Source organism: Phocoena phocoena, chromosome 3 (genome assembly GCF_963924675.1).
Source record: "Phocoena phocoena chromosome 3, mPhoPho1.1, whole genome shotgun sequence".
NCBI lineage: Eukaryota > Metazoa > Chordata > Mammalia > Artiodactyla > Phocoenidae > Phocoena > Phocoena phocoena.
The window spans coordinates 98,663,306-98,680,486 of NC_089221.1; the positions used below are offsets into that span (position 1 = coordinate 98,663,306).

Sequence of the window (17,181 nt, forward strand, 5' to 3'; positions counted from 1 at the left end):
TGTTCTTGTACATGACTCTTAGTGTACATATAGACACATTTCTTTTGGGTGTAAACTTAGAGGTAGAATTGCTGGATCATTGAGTGTGCCTGTGTTTAGCTTTCCAAAGTAGTGGGACCATTTTATTTTACATTCGTATCAGCAGTTATGGGAATTCTGGTTGCTTTACATCCAAAGAAGTCATTTTTAATTATAGGAAGAAATTAGGGGACAGTTATTAAATTCACATCATGTTTATTTATAAGGCATTGTATGGCAGCATAGCAGCAGGAGTAAGAGCATGTTCTTTCCCATTAGTTATAACTTGCTTTCAGTCTCATTTGTGTCTGATACTAGCTCTGAGACTTGAGCCAATTACTCAATCTAAGTTCGAGTTTCCTTATCAGTAAAATGGATTGATTATAGTAAATATCTCACAGGATTTGTTGTGAGGATTAAATGGGATACCAGTGAAAAGCACTTAGCATTTGGCCCTGTCAAGAAGAAAAAATAGGCTCAGATGACTACAGAGAATGAAAGATAGAGGAAAGCACAAAAAAGTGCCCCCCTCCCCGCCCCCATCTCTTTTTCTGGCTGTTTATTTGTATCCTTTATCACACTGGTAAGCATAAGTGTTTCCCTGAGTTCTTTGCACTGTTTTAGCAAATAAATCCAAGGGGGAAGAGGTCATGGGAACCTTTGACTGGGACAGAAGTTGTGGGTAATCTGAGGACCTACTACTTGTGATTAGCATCTGAAGTGGAGGGCAGTCTCAGTTAAGGCTGAGCCCTTAACTCGTGGGATCTGATGCTATCTCCAGGCAGATAGTGTCAGGACTGAGTTAAATTGTAGGATACTCAGTTGGTGTCACATAATTGCTTGCTTGGTGTGGTTAAAACCCCTCCACATCTGTTGTCAGAAGTGTTGTGAATGTGGTAATAATGTGAGAGCAAAGGAGAAACACGGGAAGAAGACTAGTTTTTTCCTTCTCACTCTCCAAGGCTGCAAACATATAGTCAAATTCCGTGTTCATAAGTTACTTAGTTCCTTCCTGCCTTCTTTCTTTCAGTGTAGATATAGTATTTGTTTGAAATGTACTTAGTTCCTTTGTTTCACCTCCCCCCCATTCTGACTGATTTAAATCAATTTTTTGAATATGTATGATGTTAACGTGTTTCAAAAGTCATAACTAGTGTCCACTGGTAGATGAATGGATAAAGGGGTGTGTATGTGTGTGTGTGTGTGTGTGTGTGTATACATGTATACACACACAGTAGAATATTACTCAGCCATAAAAAAAGAATGGAATCTTGCCGTTTGTGACAATATGTGTGGACCTGGAGGGTATTATGCTAAGTGAAGTAAGTCAGACAAAGACAAATACCGTATGATTTCACTTATGTGTGGAATCTAAAAAACAAAACAAATGAACAGACAGCAGAACAGTAACAGACTCATAGATACAGAGGACAAATGTTGCCAGAGCAGAGGGAAGGGGGAGGTGGGAGTGATAAGTGAAATAGGTAAGGGAGATTAAGAAATAGAAACTTCCAGTTACAAAATAAATGAGTCATGGGCATTAAATGTACAGCATGGGGAATATAGTCAATAATACAGCATGGGGAATATAGTCAATAATTATGTGTCACCTTTGTATGGTGACACATAATAACTAGACTTAATGGTGATCACTTTATAATGTATGGAAATGTAGAATCACGGTGTTGTGCACCTGGAACTAACAGAGTGCTGTAGGTCAGTTATACTTCAATTTTAAAAAGAAGTCGTAAGTATATAAAAAGTTATACTCAGAAGTGTTATTCTTTGCTTCCACTTCATCTTCTCCCCTTTTGTAGGTATCCAACTTCATTTTCCCCTAGTTTTATTCTCCCTTTGTTCCTTTTTGTAGCAAGCCAGGTACATGTGTTTTATTTTCCTTTTTCCTTACACACAAAAAATTGCCATATATGCTCTTTTCTACTTTTTTTTTCCACTTTATAAAATCCCCTAGAAATCACTCCAAGTGAGTTCATAGATTTGTTCCTCATTCTTTTTATAGCTGCTTAATACTCCATCGTGGCTATGTACCACAGTTTATTCAACCAGTATTCTGTGCACAGCAGGATTTTTAAGGAGATGTTTACACATTCTTGAAAATGATTAAGAAATGGAACAAAACACAAATAGAGTTTGAGTCTTTAATGCATTTTATATTTAATTAATTATACAGTCAAATAAACTATAAAAATTAAAATTCTGTAGTCAAGAAAACCAGGAGGTTTTTTTATTATAAGCCCCAAGGATAATAGTCAACTGATGAAGTGTGAACTGCAGTTCGTTATATTTGTTTTTTCCCCATTTACCAGTTTATTGCCATCCATTAGTTATAACTCTGAAAGAAGAAAGTGAGGACTAAATGACAGAGATATTCCAGATGAAGATCAATAATTTTTATTCAATTTAAAGTTTACCAAAACTAGGGATAGATAGCTTTGCACCTTCTAGTGCCATCACTAAGGAAAAATTAACTGACAGGCAGTGATAGTATAATAGCAGCAGCAAAAGAACAAGGGTAATCCAGAACTGGATAACTCTTTGAATGATCAAGGTTCATTTGTATTATAAGTTGGCATCTTTCTATAGGGATAGATGTTTATTTCTGAGGTAACTGCCTTTATCAAGTTTATAAATGTTTAATACTTGTTGAATTAAACAGTAATTTTATGAGGTACTTCAGGATTCATGTAGACTTAATTCAGGAAAACTTAGAGTCCTGATTGACAAAAATAGGTGCAACACAATATCTGTAAGTAGATATATAATTGCAGGTAAACAAAAAGAAGGCAAAGTTATGAACACATTTTAAAATATATATATTCTAGTTAATGGAAACTGAAAAAATTTTGTTTAGTGAGGAGGAAATCTACATTGTAAACATTCTAAATTTAATACAGTATTTTGGTAAACAGTGACAATCAGTATTTTATCAAAATTTAATATTCAGGAGAAAATCAGTTTCTAAAATATTAAGATATTTTAGAGTATTGTTAATGACATTTTTCATAAATTAGTTTTTGGAATTTATTCTGGCTGTTAGTCTTGTGACAAGCCTTATGATCCTATTGTGGATATTTACACCTAGGTGAGCAGACCATCATGAGGTTTTTTGTTTGTTTACTGAGCCAGTTTTTTCCACTGTGTGGCACTAGTAGAAACAGACTTGATTTCCCTTAATTCCTTTTAGGAAAATTCCAGATAAGCATGCTTAACTAGGGAAGTTCCTGTTCTGACATCAAAATAGCACTAGATCAAAAATCAAGAGATTAGAGTTCTCAAGCCCACTCTGCCACTAAGAAGTTGTCAGCCAATTTAGGCCTCATTTTCTTGTTGGTAATGTGAGCAAATTTATTTGTGTGTTCTTTCAAGTCCCTTTTCTAATATTTTTTGGTAGCTTGTACAGAACCATTTTGGCTTTGGTAGGAATTATGGTCATGAAGTATATATTAAGTATAATATTTTTTACATTAAGTAAGGTGTATGTATATGTGCAAAAGTGATGAGAAAGTAAAGAATTACTAAAATTTTAAGAACTTAGGATGGAAAGCAGTTTGTGATAGATATTTTATTTTCAGAATTATGCTGCATGTAAATTCTAGGACGACAGCCACGTACTCTTAAATGGAAGAAAGTCCTGTGATCTAAGAGCAGAGAACAAGATAAACTTGAACCCTACCTTTTCGTCTTGGACCTTAACTTGTAGTAATGGAAATGGATAACAAGCAAGATATTTACAAATCGTGGTATATGCTATGAAGAAGAAAAAGAGTAGTGTGATGGAAAGTAATTAGGGGAGGGGGGAAGAATATTGATCAATATGAGTATATTCAGGAACTGAGACATGAATGTTGAAAAGAAGCTAGTTAGACAAAGACCAGGCAGTTAGAAGGAAGGTAAACCACCTTGAGATGAAAAAAGATTGTTATGCCCAAGAAACAGAAAGAAGGGCAATGTAAGGGCAGGATCCAATTGAGGGAATGAAAGAGTAACTTGAGATGGATTTGGGGAATTAGGGCAATCATTTAGGGCATTGACATTGTTAAGAAGTTGAGATTTTATTCCAAGTGCGATGAGGAAACTATTGAAGGGAAAATTACTTGGTGTAATAAACATTTTTAAAAGATCACTCTTGTCTGTGTGTGGAAAGGAATTAGAGGGAAGCAAGAATGGAAGCAGAGTATAAACAATAATGCAAGAGAGAGATTATGGTAGTTTAGATAAGGGCAGTAGCATTCAGTGGAGATGGAAAAAGTGAAAGGAATTGGTATATATTTTGCAGAAAGGACTGACTGGTGGGACTATATATGGGAGGTAAGGGGAATATTCTCAAATAATAAAGATTTTTTAAAATATTTAAAATTAGTCTGTTAAAACAATATTTAACGCCAGTGTTCTACATGATAAATATTTTCTTGACAATTTTATCATTTTTATTTTACTTTGTTCATTTTTTTGTTTGTTTTTAGGCTTATGCCTCTGGATGTGACGTTGTTATACTGGGAAGTGATTTTGAAAGACTGCAAATAATCCCAGGAGCTAAACATGGAAATATTCAAGTAGGATGTGTAGATTGTTCAATGCAACAAGGCAAGGTTTGTAATCTTGTGGTGATATGAGATTTGTTTTGAATATGGTTTTTGTAAGTATAGTCTCTGAAGTATCTATTTCCTATTGAATTAGAGACTTGCTGTGTTTCCAAGACAATGTAGCTACAGATTTCTTTGGCTCTCTAAGATGCACTCTAGAGAACAAAATTCCTGACTCAGATGTATCTTAGAGATTGTCAGGAATTGTGTTCTCATATAATCTTGAAATATAGCATAGTTTTCTCCATGAATTGACAAACAAATGTAATATTACCTGTAGAATAGGTGTAAAGCTTACTTATTTAAAAATTGATTGGATTGAGGGAAAGGAATGACAATAAACTTCAGTCTATTTAGAAATAAACCCTGAAAAGAAATTGTTGTTAGAGTCCTTTTTTGTCTGTAAACAGGTAGTTATCTCCTTGTAACTTCTAGATAAACTTTGTACAAAAATGAACATAAATTCATAATTTTTAAAATAATTTATTCCAAGTCTATAAGAAAAATGAAAAATTTAATTTGAACTTCTGTTTACACATGGAAAGTATAAAGTTACCTTGAAAGTAAAAAAGCAGCAAAAACAAAAGAAACAGGGCATGGGCTTCCCTGGTGGCGCAGTGGTTGAGAGTCCGCCTGCCAATGCAGGGGACGTGGGTTCGTGCCCCAGTCCGGGAAGATTCCACATGCCGCGCGGAGCGGCTGAGCCTGTGAGCCATGGCCGCTGAGCCTGCGCATCTGGAGCCTGTGCTCCGCAACGGGAGAGGCCACAACAGTGAAAGGCCCGTGTACCGCAAAAAAAAAACAAACAAACAAAAAAAGAAACAGAGCATATGATTTAACATCAGGTTAAATACAGTTCTGTATAGTACCAGAGTTGGGAGGCTTATAACTTACAGGCAGTATAGTGTATAGCTTAATATAGCACCATATAGGCATAGATGACCAGGCCTAGGTACAGTTGCAGCTAGACTAGGCTGAACTTTGCAAATTTAATTTTTTTGGTAGATACTTAATTTATGTATATTGTTTGTGATTCTACCAGAACATTTTGTGTGAGAAATCAAAATGGGGCCAACCTTATTTTTTTTAATGTAATCATTCCTAATAAGGCTGCCATTCTGAAAAGTTACTTCTTGGGACCTAGTTTAAAGATACTCGTAACAAAGGAGTTTCAACTCTTGTAGTCTTTGCCTACTTTTTGGACTACTGTTCTTTTTGTTATTCCCGTGTTCCTTCCTTTCAGTAGAGTTACAGGTATCTCATCTGTCTTTCTTTTGTTCATGCCTTTCATTCTCACTGTACTACGAAAGTGATTTTTATTATGGAATGCTAAAAATCCTTGAGACTTTTTCCCCTTTCTCTTCATGTTTGTTTGATCTCGTAGCTCTGTAGTTCTGTAATCTTGATTGTATATAAAAGCTTACTTATACCATTTAGATTCACATAGGGCTTGTTAATGTTGGAAATCTAATTTTAGAAATTTTCAATATGAGTTATCTTTTAATCTATATTACATGAAATCCAGGTTAGAATGAAGAGGTCATTTGGTTTTATAATTATTCTAATAAAGGGTAAATTTCCTTTGTTTCACAGATAACAGTATACTCAAATGATTCCTTAAGGTATCAAGATGAAAATTTGTAGATTTTGGTACTTGGGATTTCTGTTTACCTTTTAGAAGGAAATGCTTCTTGATACCATAGGCATCAATATTTTATCATTACTGTTTTTTTATTTGTAGTACTACCAGATTAATTTTCCTAAGAAAATTCATCTGCATTTGACTTGTTATTCATTTGCTTAAAACCATTCTTAGTTTCCCATGAACTTAGAAAAGTTCAAATTGTTCACCTTGGTTTGAGACCTTATTTAACCCACTCACACTTGCCTTTTTGGCCTCATGTCCATTATTTCTCTCTTCTACCTGGGCTGGTGCTCAGTCACCTCCCAACATACTTTACCTCTTTTAATATTTACACTTGTGGGGACTTCCCTGGTAGTCCAGTGGTTAAGACTCCACACACCCAATGCAGGGGCCCCAGGTGCAATCCCTGGTCAGGGAACTAGATCCTGCATGCGGCAACGTGCCGCAACTCCGACCCGGAGCAGCCAAATAAATAAGTATTAAAAAAAAAGATGTACACTTGTGTTCATACTATGCCCTATTTCTAAAATTGAACACTCACTGCAGTTTGAAATTCTATCCACATTTAAAGGTGCAAACTAAATACTCCCAGGTGAAGTCAGTGCAGATGATTTCTACCTTCTAAGATCTCCTCAGAACACTTTAAAATATCCATTGAAAGTTTTTTTTCCATATGTATGTTACGTCCTCATTTCTTACTGTCTTCACTAGATTATATGTTCTTATTTTTATCCCTGATCATTCAATCTATATATCTGTCTGATTTCTGATGTTTTAGTATTCTTCATTTGTGACTCAGTCAAGCTATAGTAGTAGCTACCTTATAAAACAGAGCCAGCAAGAGTTATGCTTCATTGATTTAAGAGTAAATATTTGAAAGGTACTCAAATAAAATAGAATATTGAAAAAATATACTCCTTAGAGAGTTTACAAAGGAATAGATCTAAGTTTTACTTCTAAAAAGTTAAATATACACTGACAGAATTCTGAACTTTGAAGACAGATAACCTAAAAACTTGATTTTTAAGTCACGTCAAATTCCATACTTGACAAGGAATACATCAATACATTTTCTTCTGTGAGGAAGGGAATTAACATTTACTATGCATCTTATATAGATAATTCTTTACCAGATGCTTTACAAATGTTATTTTAACCCTCAAAATAATCCTATTAGGAAGATAGTATTATATATACTGTAAATATAGATAGAAACTAGGGTTCAGAGAGCTTAACTTGCTGGTACACAGTGACAGCACTGGAATTCTGATCCAGATATGGTAGTCCCCAAAATTGACATTCTCAAGTATTGGTGAAAGAAATTTTGTGTTGGGTATTTTTTAAGTTATACTGTTAATTTCTTTTGTCCTTTTGATTCATAAGTAAGTTAACATATCCATAAGTTTTCTTTCTGTTTTCTTTTTAAAAGATTGCAGCATCCTATGGAAATGTTGTATCTGTTTTTGAACCAGTTAACCTACCGAAGCAAAAGAAAAATTTGGTCAGTAATTCATCTTTTTCTCTTAGAAATGAAAATGTGTTGTGTATTAAAAGATACCATTTTTAAGAGTACAAAATTAGAGTGATCACATAAATCAGTATAAATTATACACTGTAATTAAAGACATGTTAAATGCTACTCCCTTATTAAAGATGTATGTTTCATTGAAGTAGAATTAAACTAAATTGTGCATATGAATTATCTTGAAATGCTTTTCGTTTTTTCCATCTATCATTTTTTTCTTTTATTAAGTATTTGAAGAGTCAACAACTTGAAACTTGTCAGTTACTTTATTGCTAGTGGCAAACATCATTGTCCAGTCATATGTGGCACTTGTTCTTTGTTTCTGTGATCTACTTTTAGGTAGTTTTTCTGCTTTATATATTTTGTTCTTAAAGTGACATGTTTTAATTGCAAAGTCTTAACCTACCCCCTGAACTTACTTTCTTGCACTTATTATATCATGTAATAATTGTTAGCGGGTCAGTGAATTTTTTTTAATAAAGAAACTATATTCAGAAATTGTTCCTGAGAGTTGGTTAAAACTTTATAATTTATAAATATTGAGGTTATGTAGTAGATTTCTTGGGTGTTTAGATGCTCTTAAAGATAACAGTCAGAACAGGCTGCTTTATCCATTTCTACTGAAGGTTAAGCTAGTGATTTGAACCATGTGGAAGAAGATCAGCATGGTGTGGTCTAAAGAGCATTGTAGTAGGAGTCATAGGACTGGTTTATTTCTCTGCTGCTCTGTAGCTATTGAAAACTAAGCAGGTCAACCTTAAGAGGCTCTTCGCTCAATTCCGAAATTGGTTAATGTTTGTTTATTTTTGATGTCAAAGACTGTGGAAATGTGTTAAATGTAAAGAATTAAACAGTGTGTCAACAATAGATTTACCTTATATATCTTTTAATAGCTTTCATTTCATTTTCACTTAGCTCATTAGTATCTTACAAATTCCCTCTGACTTAGTTGGGCAACTGTTATTTCTTTTTTATAAATAAGGCAACAGAGACCCCAAAATTAGTGACTTGAGCAATGAAACAGCTATTGAGCCCCAGAACTAAGAGAGAAACTAGTTGCCTTGATTCCTGGGTGTGAGCATTCTTTTTCCTTACCTTGTGTTAATGAAAAATATTTTCTCTGGGTTAATTGGTATCCATTTTAAAATTTCATGGAAGGAGAGTCCACAGTTATCTCCTCATTTCTATTTGTGTTTATATATTACCTAATGAATCCAGTGTTAGAGGCTCTCACACCCTTATGAGTTAGTAACTGATAGCACTAAAAACAAATTTTAAAGGTGGTTGCTCCATCCAAAACACTGTATTTCAAATAATACTCAATAAGTATTTGTTGAATGAAATAGCTGACTTTAAAAAAAAATCAGTTTGTTATGTTAAAATGCCTTTATTGATAAGGGTAGAATTGAGAATTTCAGGTTTTGCCCATTTTCTCTTGTACTAATTATAATTGTTTAATATAATAGTGTAAAAAATTCAATAAGAAGAGGCTTGTTTATTGGTAGGCAGCACTGACTTTGCAGAGAGGGTGAAAAAAAAGCCTGATGAATAAAGGGAAAACTGGATCAAATGGAAAAATCTTAAACTTGGAAGATGCACAAAATCTTGAATTCCAGGATATAGTCTCAGAGAATCCTTAGAGCCTCATAAAAAATATTATATTCTTTTATTTGTACATTCTGGAATATTCTTTTAAGATGGTGGTTCTTCACAAGAGGTACACTTCAAAATCACTAGTTGATATGTGTGTCCATATCCTGCCCTGAGGAATTCTAAATGTGTAGGTGTGGGATTGTGCCTGTGTGCTTGTACATCTATATCTAGAGGGAGTTCTGATGTGTGCTGTGATTGAGAGCCATTCCTGCAGGATAGTGTTTCATAAAAGCATATTCTGCAGGCCACCTGTATCAGAATCACCTGGAGATGTTGGTTTTAAGTACAGATTTCCTGTGCCCAGTTCTGGACCTTTTGAATCTGAACCTTTGGGCATGGGTCTTGAGCATTTGAGTTTTTAATAAACATCTTAGGGTGTTTTCATACTAAAGTATGGGAACGACTACATTAAGATAGTGTTTATGGATCTCAATGTATTAGAGGTTAGAGAAGTCAACTTAGTAGGCCACAACCTGAATTTAAAAGAAAATGAAATATAATACAAAATGTTAAGAGTGTATCACATGTATTAAGGGTGAACTTAGATTGCATTTATGTGTGTTTATATGTGTGTTTGTTCTGGGTTATAGTGCAACATGTGTTTCTTACTGGTTTGCAGGTTAAAAAAGTTTGAAAAATATTGCTTTAAGGAATGAAAAGCCCTTAAATTATGTAATGTAAGGGAAGTGTTAACATCTCTTATTCTGAATTTTCACATATAACCGTACGCCCTCAGGTGAAGATGAAACTTTATAGAGGAGGAATCCTCAAATAGCAGACACAGACATATTTAAAATTAAACCTTTGTAACTATAATAATAATAAAGTAATAATTATAACTTTAAAAGGCTGAGGTTAATATATATGTTGTCCTAGTTGGCAGATACTTATTGGTTGTTTAAATATACTAACGACAGGCTTTTGGACTTCTAGGAATGGATGTTCTCTCACTGATCTCCTCCATCACATATTCCTTATTTTTCTTGACAAGCTGAACATTTTATTCTCTTTAAGTATGACTACATGGTCAATTATACCTAAAAAAAATGAGTACATGTATTGTTAAAAATAATTAGTGTCAGTATATACATTTGACAGAAAAGATGCCAATAATTATTGACTAAATCACTTTTTAATTTTAGGAATTATATAGTCAGTGGCAGAAAAGTGGCCAATTTTTTCTGGACTCAATAGCACACAATATAACTTGGGATCCTGCAGGTAAGAATACAAGAATAATTAACTGAAGTGAAATAACACTTGTCTAGGCTATTGCTTTTTTTTCTTACTTTCATGTATTTCAGTTCTGCTTTGTGTGAAATGGTGGGGAACACAAAAGTAAATAAAACAGGTTGTGCTATTTTAGAGCTTATACTGAAGTGAGGAAAATATGCACCATAATAGTGTCCAGCTATTGTAGGAATACCTGTTGTTTTGGGAAGGAGACACTAATTCTTTGTGGGGAATCAAAGTTCCATTGCAGAGGAGCCTTTTGCCATGAGAGTAGATAGATTTTGACAATGAAGGTGGGGATAGGTTGAGGAAGGAAAAAAGAAGTGAATTCTAAGAAGAGATAATGTGTATATGTATCAGTTATCTATTTCTGCATTAAAAAATCATCCTAAAGTCATTTTTACCAATTTACCAGAGTGAGCAAAGAGGAACAAAGAAAGCATAAGATATATTCTAGTAATGGTTAGTACTTCATTGAGGCTGGAGTGAGTCTGGTGATGAGATAAGAGTACAGCATATATGGAAAGCCTTTACAGTCATGTAAAGAATTAAAGAATTTTAATTTAATTCCTTTTAATTGTATAAAATGTATAGGTTTTTGAAAATGGCTAGTGACAGGCTAAGATTTATGGTTTTGCCAGATTTTTCTGGTAGCAGTAACTTAGAATGATCAGACACAAGGCGAACAGGAAGATAAATACTGTATTATCTATAATTACCTTTGGAAAGTATGCATTCACAGTAGTTTGAAAGAGAAATAAGAACTTGTTTCAGTGCCTTTATCATAGTAGGTGCTCAATTAATATGGCGTGACTAATGAAAGGAATACATGGATATGAAATGCATTTAGGTAGTCGAATTGACATTACCTGACAACTGGATTTCACATTATTCTGAGGGTATCTTTGATCACAAGAAGAGTGATATGTAGGAGTTAGAGATAGTGGAACATAAGTTTTATTTGGATGTATGGAATTTGAGATGCTTGCGTATCCTATAGCAGTATTCATTAGATCGTTAGAAATTTGAATCTAAATTTATGAAAGAAGTTATCTTTGGAGCATAGAACTAGAAGTCATCAGTTAAGATAGATAAGATAAATTTTAATATAGTAGATAAAATGGCTGAGAAAAAATGTTAATTTAGAATATGAAGTTCAGAACCTTGGGAAATTATTTTAGAAGGTAAAAGAGATTATCTTAGATTAAATAAAAATCACGTAATGTTTTAAGATGTTTTTTCTCATGAGATTGATGCTTACTAGCTGGTAGCCTACAGGTATATTTTATGCATACAGTGAAAAGAGTAAAAATTTGTCCTGGGTTCAAATTTGGTATTTAGTACAGCACTTTGAATATAACTCTACTCTGGATAGGGTCGCTGATGTCCAGTTTATGCCTGTTTCCTCATAAGATTATTAGCAGTGTCACCTTTACTTTCACAAGTGTTCCTATTTGGATGATAAATTATATGGTTACTCTATGATAGCAGTACAATTTATTGTAATTATTTGTTTACCTTTTTTTTATTAGGCAAGGGCTTAGATTCTATTTTATTCAGTATTTTATTTATCTTTAGGGGTCCATCATATATTAAGCTCTCAATAAATGTTTACATATGTGACTACAAGTTTTGTGGTATGAGCAGATTACTTAACATATCAAGAATGGTTAACTCACTTTAAATTAAGGTAATATCTATTTCACAAGATAGTTTTTTAATGATCAGCTATGGTAGTATATATGAAAGTACTTGATACTTTCTGTAAAAAGGTATTTATGTAGGTACTTACCTATAAAAATATTGTTAGTAAGTGAACTGGCTACTTGAAGTCTCATGAATAACTGTAATAAAAACATTTATTATTTGAATTGAGTGATATTTCTTTAGTAATGACATAGTAGTTGCCTGGAATTTTTGTACCTGCAGTCTGTGAGTACTAATTCTTTAGAAGGTAGTATTGATATTGTTATTGATATTGACAGTATTTTAGTTCTTCTAAAATCATCATTACAGAGTAGTATTAGAAGATAACTACTTATTTTCTTAACATATCTAGTAGTGACTTGCCAGTGTTTCATGACCATTATCTTTTAAATCATGATTTATTTAAAATTCACATAAAAGTTTATCATTTTTCTTTTTATAATCAAAAAGTTTAAAATTTAAGTGGTTTGGTTGAGAAATGGGTTATTACTGTAATATATATTGGGGAGCTATTATTACTTTTGTAAATGAACTTTGTAATTATTTATATAAACAGATTTAGAATATATTAAGTGAAATACTAGTATTTTGGTTTTGATGAATATTTACTTATTAGTATTAGTATATGCCAGGTATTGGGATATAAAGAATATTTTTCAGATGGTGCTAGTAAACTGACTATAGTGCCTTTGTGTTGTCTCCAAACGCACTATTGCATCTTCCTTAAATCATAAGACTTACTATTTTAGACTTAATGCTTTTTTTTCCCTACTTTGATATCTATACTTCTGCCTTTCCGTTCAAATCAATGTATTATGCCATACCTTACCTACTTTTGTTTCATTCCATAACTGGGATGAATTATTTTGTATTCTATATTAATTTCCTAATCCTTCATGGGTTATCTTAGTTTCACCTTTAGTTTATGTTAAAGAAAACTTGTCAAAACTGAACTTATAGATACAGAGAACAGATTGGTAGTTGTCAGAGGCAGTGGGCTGGAGTAGGGTGGGGTGGGATTGGGGAGAGTAGATGAAATAGGTGAAGGTACAAACTTTCAGTTATGAAATAAATCCTGGGATGTAATGTATGACATAGTGACTGTGCTTAATAATTCTGTATTGTGTATTTGAAAGTTGCTAAGAGAAAGTAGATCTAAAGTTCTCATCATAAGAAAAAACATTGTAACCATGTGTGGTGATGAATGTTAAGGAGACATATTGTTGTGGTCATTTCACACTGTATACAAATATTGAATCATTATGTTGTAACCTGAAACTAATACAATGATACGTGTCAGTTACATCTCAGTAAAAAAAAGAAAACATATGTATGTTGCTAAGCTAAACAGTGGAATGATAACCATATTTAAATGGAATGTCTCATTAGTATCAATACTTTCTGGGCTGTTTTTATCTGTCTATAGGACTTTCCACCTAGTTGCTATTATTTATTGAGCTTCTGCTAAGTGCCTAGCCTGTGCTAGATATGTAATACATATTATAGCTAATTCTTACAACAGCTCTACACAAACTTCTAATTTTATAGGTGAGAAAATTGAGACTCAGAGGTTGCCCAACTCGATCAAATTCACATAGCTAATTAACTTATTTGGGATTTAGACACAAGGATTTCTGATCTAAAGTCAGTGTTTTGCCACAGACTCACTTTTTAAATAAAGTGATCTTTCCAGAGCGATAGAATGCCTTATTTATTGTCAGCTTTTTGGCCAAAATTGTACTGCCTTTATTTTCTTTGATAGTACAATCTTCCACTCAATTCCCCAAGTCATAAAGTTGGAATCTGTCCTTGAAACCTCTTGTATCTGTTTTTTACTTGGTGTCATGCCATGAAAATTCTGTTCTTTTTTTTGAAATGGCTTTTAAATCCATGCTTATTACTTTAATATTTGATTCAGATCCTCATGATTTCCCATCTGTATTTATTATAGTCATTTAACCAGATTTCCCAGCGTCTTACATTTTTCCTAATCTTGCCTATCTCTAGAGTTATAAAGAATCATAATTTACCCTTCTTTGTTTACTGGAGTTTTTGAAAGTATGGTGAAAATTATGGATTATCTCTCTAGAAAAATGCGCAAAGTATACCTATAACTTTTGCATGTATGTCATTGGAAGGAGGTTTATGGGCATCTTACGTCCATCTGTTGACAGCCCCTCCCAGTTGAGACCCCTTGTTCTAAAATACAGATACACTTATGTAAACTACACCCCCCCTAAATAAAACCTTTAACTTCCAGCTACCTATAACAAACTCTGAACTCTTTATGAACCTCAAAAATGCTTCACAATATGATCCCTTTTTTCCAAACAGTTCTTTTTCTAGGTCTACTACGTACCTTATCCCTTAACTATAATGAGATTATGAGGCATTCTCTGGAATATATTTGAACTTGCATGTTTTCATGCTTCTGTTCATAATATTTCTCTACTGGAATGTGAACCCATCATGAAAAAGGACAGTCTTTCATTTCTTATTGTATTGCCAGTGCCTAGCACAGTGCCTGTTACAAAGAAGATGCTCATTAAATGTTTGTTGGATGAGAGATGATAAGATCTGTTCCCTTTTTTGTCTTAAGTTTCTTCAACAAAGTTAAAATATAGCCTTACTCCCCCATACCCCAAATCTCTTTTTGTTATTTGACTTTTTTAAAAAGTTGTATTATCTTTATAGTATTATATAAAACTCTTGAGCATGTACTTAACTCACTAATTAAATACCTAAATAGTAATTGGTGAATGATATATATATATATATGTTATTATTTTTTTTGATATATATATATTTTAGGCAATCGTCTTTTAACTGGTTCTAGCTGTTTGCAACTGTGGTCCAGTGCTAACTTGGAGAAATCAGCTGAAGATGAAAATCCAGATAAAACAGATCTTAACTTTGGGGATTGGAGATGCATTTGGCATTGCAAGTAAGCAATTAATTAGGGGATTAAACCAATAAACCTGTTCCATGTGGTCTTATATTATAAATGCATTTTAGTTGGTGTAAAACCATACTAACATAAAAAGTATTGATTTTGACATGCCTTTTCTTATATACAGAAGATTCACCATTTCCCATGTTCTGCAGACCCTTTTTTACTTTTTTAAAATTGTTGAATAAAACAACTAGGAAGAAACATAGAAATGTGTTAGGCCTATATGAAGATAGTTAAATAAGAACTTGCTAAATTATACAAAAGGAGACAGAGACACCTGTCATGATTTTGAATGGAAGTTTTCCTATTGTGAAGAAGTATATTTTTCCCAGACTAATCTGTATGTTGAACATCATCCTTACCAAAATCTCATTGGAATTTCTACTTTTGAGCATAGTTCATATTTTATTTAAAAGGACAAATATGGGAAAATCAGGAAAATCCTGAAAGAAGAAAAGAATGAAGATATACAGTATAGTAAAATGAATTCTAAAGCTACAACTGGTCAAGCAGTTTGTTGTTGATACAGGAACAGATAGATTAGGGTCCAGGGTTAGACCCAATTATACTTGGAGATTCAGTATATAAGGTGGCATTTTACATCAGTGGGGCAACTTGCTAGCTCTGTGGAGGAGAAAATGACGTTAGAATCTCTTTCATACTTGGCACCAAAATAAATTTCAAAGAAAGAAGAAGCAATATCTATACAATGAAAAAATTTTAGAAGAAAATATCAGTGAATTGTCATAGTTTAATACTACCATGTCCAGTATGATAGCCTCATTTCACTTGAGCCCTTGAAATATGGCTAGACTTAACTGAGATGTCCTAAAAGTATAAAATGAACACTAGATTTCAAAAACTTTGCACAAAGAAAAACATGTAAAACTCTTATTAAATTTTAATTGATTACACATTAAAATGATAATATTTTTGATATATTGGATTAAATAAAATATACTTAATTTCACCTGTTTCCTTTTACTTTTTTAAATGTCACTACTAGGAAATTAAAAATTACATATTGGGCTAACATTTATCATTTGTGTTCTATCACTGTTGGATGAGAAGTGCTATTTTAGAGTTATGGAAAAAATTTCTAAGTATGACACCAAAATTAGAAACTGAAAGGAAAGAAAAGGAAAAAATTAATAGTTTTGTGTATCAATAAAAAATTTCTGTAAAGCAAAAAGACCATAAGGAAAAGAACCAAAAACTTGTTGGGAAATAATGTGCAATTTTGGGTTAATGCCTTTTTTAAAAGGAGGTCTTAAAAATTAACTAGAAAATAACATATCTCAAAAGTAAACAAAAATGGACAATGAAGAGAAAATTTTTTTGAGAAAAATTTTAAACAGTAGTACATATGAGTAATGAGCATATTAAGAGTTGATTGACTTCACTCAAAACCATAAAGAAGAGAATGAATAATACCTATTACGAGTGAGCGGAGAAAAGGTATTCTTATATACTCTTAATAAGGGCATACAATTGGTATCATCTTTCTAGAGATCAATTTGGAAGTATGAATCAACAGGCTTAATTTTTCTTATGCTCTTCAGATAGCAAGTCCAAGTTTCTTTCATTCATTCAACAAATATTTGTTGAGTGCTTATCATGTTCCAGACAGTGGTAAAAGCGCTTAGTATATAGCTGTGAACACATAGGGGGAGATAGACAATACACCAGTAAATCAGTATGACAGGATGTTAGGAATGGCATTCTTCCTGAGTCAGTTTTACATATTTTTAAAAATTTTATTTTATTTTTTAAAATTTTGGCTGTGTTGGATCTTTGTTGCTGCATGCGAGCTTTCTCTAATTATGGCGAGCGGGGGCTACTC

The 17,181-nt window shown here is 33.0% G+C and overlaps 1 protein-coding gene across 5 annotated transcripts in view; it reads left to right on the forward strand.

The window, feature by feature from the left end:
• DMXL1 (Dmx like 1) overlaps positions 1–17,181 on the forward strand; it is a 128,509-nt gene that overhangs the window by 8,816 nt on the left and 102,512 nt on the right. For all 5 annotated transcript variants that reach the window (XM_065874433.1, XM_065874434.1, XM_065874435.1 and 2 more), the window contains exons 2-5: positions 4,503–4,628; positions 7,697–7,768; positions 10,588–10,666; positions 15,197–15,329. In XM_065874433.1, the coding sequence (XP_065730505.1) occupies positions 4,503–4,628; positions 7,697–7,768; positions 10,588–10,666; positions 15,197–15,329 (410 nt within the window). The remainder of the gene's footprint in view (positions 1–4,502; positions 4,629–7,696; positions 7,769–10,587; positions 10,667–15,196; positions 15,330–17,181) is intronic.